The 8,694-nt window shown below is 43.8% G+C and overlaps 3 protein-coding genes across 3 annotated transcripts; 1 reads left to right on the top strand and 2 right to left on the bottom strand.

Annotated features, from left to right (window-relative positions):
• Positions 1–1,145: 1,145 nt before the first annotated feature.
• On the top strand, positions 1,146–3,032 carry ppp1r3c2a (protein phosphatase 1 regulatory subunit 3C2, duplicate a). Its single transcript, XM_030084952.1, has 3 exons — positions 1,146–1,283; positions 1,389–1,505; positions 1,624–3,032. The coding sequence occupies exons 2-3, from the start codon at positions 1,492–1,494 to the stop codon at positions 2,567–2,569; spliced, it is 960 nt and encodes a 319-aa protein (XP_029940812.1). The 5' UTR covers positions 1,146–1,283; positions 1,389–1,491; the 3' UTR covers positions 2,570–3,032.
• Positions 3,033–4,563: 1,531 nt separating this feature from the next.
• LOC115383114 (phospholipase A2, minor isoenzyme-like) lies at positions 4,564–5,300 on the bottom strand. The gene is made up of 4 exons (XM_030085172.1): positions 5,255–5,300; positions 5,004–5,151; positions 4,777–4,910; positions 4,564–4,682 (listed from the first exon to the last, which is right to left on the bottom strand). The coding sequence occupies exons 1-4, from the start codon at positions 5,298–5,300 to the stop codon at positions 4,564–4,566; spliced, it is 447 nt and encodes a 148-aa protein (XP_029941032.1).
• Positions 5,301–5,899: 599 nt separating this feature from the next.
• On the bottom strand, positions 5,900–8,157 carry LOC115383022 (phospholipase A2, minor isoenzyme-like). Its single transcript, XM_030085024.1, has 4 exons — positions 7,301–8,157; positions 7,050–7,197; positions 6,829–6,962; positions 5,900–6,728 (listed from the first exon to the last, which is right to left on the bottom strand). The coding sequence occupies exons 1-4, from the start codon at positions 7,347–7,349 to the stop codon at positions 6,610–6,612; spliced, it is 450 nt and encodes a 149-aa protein (XP_029940884.1). The 5' UTR covers positions 7,350–8,157; the 3' UTR covers positions 5,900–6,609.
• Positions 8,158–8,694: the final 537 nt, after the last annotated feature.

The following is an 8,694-nucleotide window of genomic DNA, read 5'->3' as shown; positions in this document are numbered from 1 at the left end:
CTGCTATAAATAGGTGCTTTTGTCTCCCCTTTTCTTGAGAGTAACTCGATTTTAAGAAGCTCTACATTATTGTGACTCCACTGCTGCACTAAATACATGGATCTGTAAAGTCAAGACATTTGACTTTACTTCCACAAAAAAACATTCTTTTCATGCTGCTGTCTCTTGTTAAGCTAATTGTGGCAGTTGGTTAAACAAAGTGTGAGTCAATAGAAAGGGTGCAGCTTGAATCCCCTATATTCCCCTGTGCATATATCAAAGTATCCACTCACGACACTCACTGGATTTGGCACGTCGTTTCTCAGCCAGACACGATTAACGGAGTAAAGCACTTTGGGAGCTTCTAAAGCAGTTGAAAAGTGCTACATCAGTGAAATCAATTTTCCATTGAAAAGGCTTTAAGCATAAACTATTGTCTCAGTTTGCACCACTGCACTGAGCTTCTGTTTCCCCAGAGGAAAACTGAATCGACCGTGGTCTCAATAATTTCTCCTGACTTGAACATGAAATACTTCCTGCGATGCATTACGGTCTTATTTGTCCATTAGTTCAATTTGAGAGACGCCTGCTTCCATCTGCATATTAGTTCATCTCAGCTGTTCCACTGACTCCTCTTCTTCTTGAAATTATTTCTTGAATCTGTCTCTTCAAAAAAAAAAAAAACTCAATCAAGTTGCCAATCTTTTTTTTAGTCAATTAATTGTCGTGCATTATTATTGCATTTTTCTTTCAAAATGGTTTTGCTTTTACATAGCAAGGATATGAAAACAATTTACAGGTTCATATGAAGGGTGAGTGATCAGACCACTGCAGAGTCACAGTTACTTGTTGGCTAAAAATGTATGATTTTTTTTTTTTTTTACACACTATTATCACAATGTGATCAGAGCTTTATGTTTAGTTTTATGTTGGTTGTCTCTTTTGGGTTTTTTTCCCCCTAACCTCATTCTGAAATCAGTGTGCCTGAGATTTAATTAAATAATAAAACAGTATTCGGAAGTTGCCTTTAAAGAAACGTGACATTTCAGGTTTGAAGGAGCCGATCCATTTAAGGAAACGGGTGATGAAAGCTTCCATGCAGCGTTCCTTCGGTGGGCAGGACATAAACACAGCTGCTTTGCTTGATTGGCTACAGCACACACACACGCAAATACAGCGGCACAGGAGGTGCAGCCTCTTTCAAAAACTCAGCACATAAGCTCCAGAGAGCAGAGACAAACTGCAACCACTGCCTAGGCTTCTTCATTCCCCTTCTGTCCATCACCGATCTGATTCAACACATGGTGAGTATATTTTACACTTCTGCTTTAGTTACCTGACTGTACAAATCTGCAGTACAACTTCTTCATTGACTGTTTGCTAAAAACTTCTCTGTTTTCAATCTGCAGATCATACTGAGTGTGTTGTTGCCATCTGGGGAAATCTGGGAACTGGGACAGGATTAAGATCTAGGAAAATCAACCAGCTGAGAGCCACCACTACAGACCAAACATGACCTGCACAAGGTGGGTGATGGTTTACTCTGTGGTCAGATCACACTGGAAAAAGTATATGCTTAAAAAAACAGATGTGCTTACAACTTATTTTGATCCCCTTATGTTTTTTTTTTTGTTTTTTTTTCAGGGTTCTTCATGCTTTGAGCCAATCCAACACTGCTGACCTGGCGATGGGTCTGACCCGGCGCCAGCCTCTCTATCAGCTGCTGGCCATGTCTCATCTGAATCCCACGCAACACCTGAGTCAGTCGGCCGACTATCCACAGCAGGGCAGCCTTCACTCTTCACACCCCTCCTCCACATCCTCCTCGTCACACACTTCCTCTCAGGTGCCCTCCGGATTACGGAGCTGCCTCCGCCGGTACAGCAGCGGCGTGAGCAAGAAGCGCGTCGTGTTCGCAGACACCAAGGGACTGGCACTGACCGCCGTGCGCTTCTTTGACTCCGAGCTCTCACCCCCCAAGTCTCCCCTGCTGGCAAGAGCCAAACCACAGCTGTGTATCTCCAGCAGACTTCAGCACCACAAGCTGCAGCTGGGCTTCCCCCAGCCAAAACTGGACTTGAAAGATCTCCTCACACGGCCGCGAGACACACACGTCCAACTGGAGAGCTGCAGCGTGTCTGAGAACTCCTTCAGCGGCAAAGTGTACGCTTCACACTGTGGCACTGAGGGCGCCGTGCACGTCAGGGTGACCTTTGACACTTGGCGGAGCCATCACGACGTCCCCTGCAAGTTTTTGCAGCAGCAGCGCTGCGGCACGTCAGACATGGACGTGTTCACCTTCGACATAAACCTACCCCAGAACGTAGATCCAAAAGAGCGGACCGAGTTCTGCGTGTCGTTCAGGCCGAGCGTCGGCTCCGTGCTGTACTGGGACGACAACCGGGGGCAGAATTACAGACTGTACATAGAAAGCGATGCATCACATACAGCTCAGGGCAGCGTGAGCCGGTACTACTCCAGTCTCTCAAAGTACCGTCCTTCCTGTTTCCCTTCGAACTCAGTCACCAAGATGCATGGTGCTACACCCGACTGGCAGCATGTTCAGAGGAGTTTGACAAACCGGGTGTAAAACTTCACTTTTGAATGGATGGATGTGTGATAATGTACATACTACTGTACATATTGTACCATTGTAAATATTGTGACTTCCTGTTTCCAGAATATTTATATTTATTTATATTACAATTCCCTAATATAATTCCAGTACTCCTCTCCTTTATCCTGTTGCTGTATGTTTCTCTTCTTCTCGTTGAGAGTGAACAAAAAGCTGGAGTCAAATTCCGTGCTTGTCATATACAAACTGTAACATTAAAGCTCATCCCGATTGTGATTCTGATGTTTTATTTCACAAATAAGTAGTGAAAGTATTCTTGTGGGATTTGGAATATTTACAATCTCTTGTTTTGGAGGTTTTGAAGCTGTTAAAGTGTTAGTTCACCCTCTGGGGATTGAATACCCCGCTTGAATGTGAACAATGCACGGAAAAAAAAAAAAAAAAGCATTAATATTGTAAAATAAAATTGTTTTTGGAAGATGAAGGATTTCTCTTTTTTGGTCTCTGTCTTTAAATACAAACCATTCAGATCAAGATAAATCGCACAATAACACGTGAGACTTGATCAATGGAGAAAAGGGACCAAATACATTTCCCACCTGGCAAGCTGAAAATCTTAGGAGTCATATTTTATATACAACTTTGAACTAGTTACAGTGAATCCCAAGAAAATCTTTCAATGTACATTCACAAAGCTGATATGAGTCTTGGCTCAGACTCTGGTTTCCGATATAAGATACCAGCCAGTTCGTCACACATACCAGACAAAGCATATCAGCAAACTGGATGATCATCTGGGAAAAGTAGCGCACGTGGTATGAGTGACACACTCCTTCAGACACCGCCGGGAGTCGAGGAACAGGTTGGGATGTGTTAATTCTTGTGCTGTACCTGTCAGCCGAAGCAAACAGTTGGTAACCATGGCAGCGCTGGGGCCGGCCTGTACTTTGGGTTTGTGTTTACATGCCAGGGGTGGGAGCATTATTAGATACTGTGGCAGTCCACAGTGAGAAAGCCTCTCTCACTACTTCTCCTGTTTCATTAGTCACCTCTCTTCTTTCCCTCTTACTTTCTTTCCCCTGTCCCCCCAGGGCCTTCAACCTTTGGGAACCGTCACAGCTGAGTGATATCAGCAGGTATTGTGCATGTGAGGCACTTACACATGTAGTGTGCTGATAGCCTGAAGCATGTTTTACCTATTGGATTCACAATGAGTCACATGTTGGATCTTTTTCTGAACTGTAAATCAGAGACAATTTTAGGGAAAACACACTTGTTAGATTAAACAGTGCAGGTATGTGTCTTGTGTTAGATCTTTATCTTCTCAAATCTTCTTGATAAGCGTAATTATTGAAAATGATGTCAACCAGTGACATTAGGTTAAGGATGTTTGTGTGTGTGTTTTGGACAAACAGGGCAGGGATAGGGACTTAATGTTTACCACAGCAAACCAACAGTAAAGCTACTTCTAATGAAAACTACAGGACAAATGACACATTGCTCAAAATTTCTCCACATAACACACAAGGCATTGTGGGAGAAAATGACTTTCCACAATTAAATATCCATTCCCTTTAGCTTGCATTTTCCATCTTTCTCATTTTATCTTTTAGCTCACAGTAAGCACAGCTGGCGAGAGGCCAGCAGCCAGCGAACATCCTGCTGGTGCTCACGCTGCTGATGCCTGTGTTGTCTGAACAGTGGCCCCAAGACTGATCCGGTGGGCTGCTGCCACAGCTGTGATCGCAAAAAGTGAACTGAGCTAACAGAGGAGGCTTACTGAAAGAAAGACATTAGGCAAAAGCCACAACTTTTGCTCAGTGGCCAATTAACAAGCGATAGCAGCAAAACGTAAGTTTGCGTGAAGATCACCGATCGATTTCAACTAACGGAAATATCTGTGTTTGTATGTTCATTCCTGTACACCCAGTTCAAACATGCTGTGCGGATGTGTCAGAAATCGCCTCTGTTCAACAGCATTTATTGAAAGGAGCTATTTGTGAGAGGCTTCAGTTGCACCGGTCACTGGGGAGATGCTCGTTCTCAGGGTTCCACGGTGATCTGGCAAAACACTCGGCAGCCTTCCTGTCACACTCGCAGATGAACATCTCGCACTCGTCGTTGCCGCCTGAGGAGATTACAGTAGAGAGCAGAGACTTCACTCTGTTATCTGAAAGCCAACAGCTAATACAGTTTGGAAAACAACAGGAGAATATACTCACTCCCACACGTGATGGCCCTGTTGGGCTCATCGCAGCGAAAGTCGTAAAACTCGGTGTAAGGGTTGTCCAGAATGGGCCAGCATTCAGAATGCTGCATGGCATCAGTGTAGCACTGATCATGAACTTCACAGCATCTGCAGGTCCGAAAGTCAACACAAGTGTTAAAGCACGCATGAGAGGCTGTTTGGAAGTGTTTTAGCACGAAGCAACCAGGAGCCAATGCCGACCTGTCCAGCTCGTCCACAGGAGTGCCGGATCCTCCCATCCCACAATAGCAGCCATAGTCGGCATAGTCCAGAAGAGGCCAGCTGTCAGGCATTGTACATATGATCATGTCTCTGAACTGGTTCAGTGCCCTGTAGTCCAAAGACTGGGCTGTGGGGCAAGAAAAGGGCACAGATGCAGAGTATGATGCAAAAGGACACATACCAAAAGTATGTGTGAACAGATGAACAGATTGTTTTGAAGTTGTACTCACCACACGACAGGCACACCAGGAGAAACACAGTCTGGAGGGAATTCATTCTGGAAGGTCAGTCACCGAGTGGGGCTCTTTCAAACATCCATCACATTTTTATATCAAACCCGGGAAGGCTTTGCTGGTCAGCTGTAGTCATGTGGACCCTGAGAACCGTCTCCTGCTCTTGCACATGCTGCATTGTGTTTGATTCTCACGCTAAATAAATTTGTCCAGCGTTGACCGTTCACACACCCGTGGTAGATAAGCCAATTTCAAAAGAGGATAACAGATCATTTTTGTGAAGCGTTGGTGATTATTATTCAATTATTACATGGAGGTGGATGAAAGGCATGGTGCACGGATTACCGGCCATAACAGGGCAAACACGGGCAAACAAACACACACACACACACACACACACACACACACACACACACACACACACACACACACACACACACACACACACACACACACATACACAGTCAATGTGACTTAACGAGACACTAGTGTCAGTAATGGGGGTAGGAGGAAAAACCAAAGTCACAGGGAGATTATGCACACTACACAGAGAAAGGCCTATCAGCTCTTGCTTGAGTACAAAATACCCAATCGATGCTGAAAATTCCTCGATTGCTTCATAGACAAGGAAACATGCAAGTCATTGAACAAAAATTACTTTACTTGTTTGTATTTACAAAAAAAACTGAACAGTGTACAGCTGATATTGTATGGCAAGGTTTTACCTGAGTCATTTTCCTGGTTTCTTTGAATTAGCCAGAAAAGGAAAAGATTGAAGTGTCCCTAATGTTGGTAACATGTTTAGTAAATAATATCAAGGATGTATACAAGAAGTAAAAGTAACGCATTGGTTTTATTTTGCACTCTTCTGGACACGAAGAGTCACTTCACAATTGCTTTGTTCATTCATTCCATACTTGGAGGGGGAAAGCTATGGAAGCAGCCACAGATATCCTGGCGGAAGCGAGGCCGCCAGTCTACGCCATCAGACCTGCCAATCACCACCAACCACACACTGTATTCACCCAGCCTTCCTGGAGGTCTCCCATCCATTTACTGACCAGGTCTTACCACACTTAGCTTCTGAGATCTGAAAGGATCAGGCATCAGCAGGGCAGTATGGCTTTACATGGTGGCATGGCCTTCAGTAAGTAAAACATGCAATGAAGCTGGACTTTAAAAGCGTCAAAGACACTCACTACATACAGAAATAATCAGATGATTCCAGAAATAAACCATAATCCCCAAAGTAAGCAATGTGGTAATGTCCGTTTGAATGTACTGTTAGCTTCTGATTTGTTACTTTTGTGTTGCATTAAAGACCAACTTCCACATTCAACATTGCTGAAAGTTTATTGGCACTGGTCACTGGGGAGGTGCTCGTGCTCAGGGATCCAAGGTGCTCTGGCAAAACACTCTGCAGCCTTTCTGTCACACTCACAGATGAACATCTCGCATTCGTCGTTCCAACCTGGAGAAGACACAGTCAAGAGTTTGAACTTCTCTCTGCAGCTACTGGAAATGGAGGGAGCTCTGCTCCATAGAAAACTTCATCTGTGCATTGTACTTACTGCCACAAGTGATCGCCCTGTTTTCCTCATCACAGCTGTAGTAGTACAGCTCGGTGTAAGGGTTATCCAAGATGGGGAAGCACTCAGAGTGCTGCATGGCATCGGTGTAGCACTGATCATGAACCTGGCAGCATCTATAGACCCAAAAATCAAATACAGCCATTTTCAAACTTGCTTGTGTTCTGTTGTTTAATTATGAAGCAAGGAAGCTCAGTAATGACCTGTCCAGTTCATCCACAGGTTTGCCGGAGCCTCCCTTTCCACAATAGCAGCCATAGTCAGCGTAGTCGAAAAGAGGCCAGCTATCAGGCATCACACACAGGATCATATTTCTGAACTGATTGAGTGCCTTGTAGTCCAAGGACTGGCCTGAAGCACAACAAGAGGACATAATCGGAATTTATATGGCGCAAGGACAAGGCATCTATTCTGTGTGTGCTCAGACGAGAGGCTTTCTTCAAGTTCTACTCACCGACCGACAGGCACATAGCCAAGAGAAACACAGTCTGCAGGGTATTCATCCTGTGAACTCGAAGGTTTGTCACGGACCAGCTCTCACTTGTGCATCCACCACCTTTATATATGAACTTTGGGTTCCCTCTCAGCTGTTCATACTACTCAGGGTCACATGGATTCCAATGTAAAGCAGCATATGCAGAAGCACCCGCCTATTCTCACACATGCTGGGAATTTGTTACTCAGCATTGTTCGCAGGGTCATGTGAATCATTTATCCCAATTCCATAAAAGGTGAAATGTAGGAAAACAGATTGCTTCTGTATGGAAAAAAAAATCATTTAAATACAATTTTCAATAAAGAATAAATCCAGAACCTGAACGCCACTCCTGATCTGAAACACTTGTGTGACCCAAAGAAACCAGTCTGATGTTTCACTTAAAACCAGTTTGTTGACTTTGTGGTCCAGAAACTCTTTAGCTTGAGTTTCCCTTCAACTAATAGTCCTTCGATGATTTTATCCGAGAAAAAAACATTGATGAGAGCAAAATTAAAAATCTGTGTTCAGGGACTTTCTAAGAACTCATCTTTAAAAACTCACTGTTTTAGTGTATCAGCCGTATTGTTGCAATACCAAAAAGTAATTTGCCTTATGACTTAGCTATTGGCTACTGTTTCAACTGACGAACCCACCAAAACATGCAAAAATGTATATTTGAACAAAAAGTTGTCCTGCAGCTTCGACGAGAAAATGTCAGGATGCTGAGCAGAAAAGAGATGCAGCGATGTCCAACTTTGCCCCACAATGACTAAGTTAATGAATCAGGTCCACCGGTCAATATGTCCTCTCTGAGTGGAGTGTTTGTTGCGCTTTTGCAATTGGCTCGGTGTCAATGTAAACCGTAACTTTAAATAGTTTTGGCTCCTGTGCAGAGAGGTGGTATGTTGACACAGGAAAACACCCACTCCGATAAGCACTGTGTTTAGGGAATTTATTTGTCGCTATGCAGGTAACACTGGGCTTTGGCTTGTGCAGGGTGCAGCAGTGTATGTCAGGAGTGTACCAGACGTGGGTAAACAGGTCAGAAAACCAGACAGACAAGACCTGAGTACACTATGAAACCAGCCGGGACAGGGCAGAAGTGAATCAGATAAAATTCCAACCGGCATGTGTTACTGGCTAGAATGAGATCACAGGTCAGAAAAGATTTGAAATCCCTGTTCAAACATGTGTTGTATAATCAAGACTCTTTATTGTGTCAAATCGACATAAACAAGTGAGAAAGTGATGAGATTCACTTCATGCACTTTGGGCTACAGATGTACTCTGAGTAGAACACGCATTATAGCCTCAGGTACACAAATAATTAGAAATTTCAAGCATATTCATACATTTCTGACAGTTTTTTT

This window comes from Salarias fasciatus, assembly GCF_902148845.1.
Source record: "Salarias fasciatus chromosome 7 unlocalized genomic scaffold, fSalaFa1.1 super_scaffold_4, whole genome shotgun sequence".
In the NCBI taxonomy this organism is placed as follows: domain Eukaryota; kingdom Metazoa; phylum Chordata; class Actinopteri; order Blenniiformes; family Blenniidae; genus Salarias; species Salarias fasciatus.
Note: the sequence above shows the minus strand (reverse complement) of the source record. Positions and strands in the feature narration are given on the sequence as shown.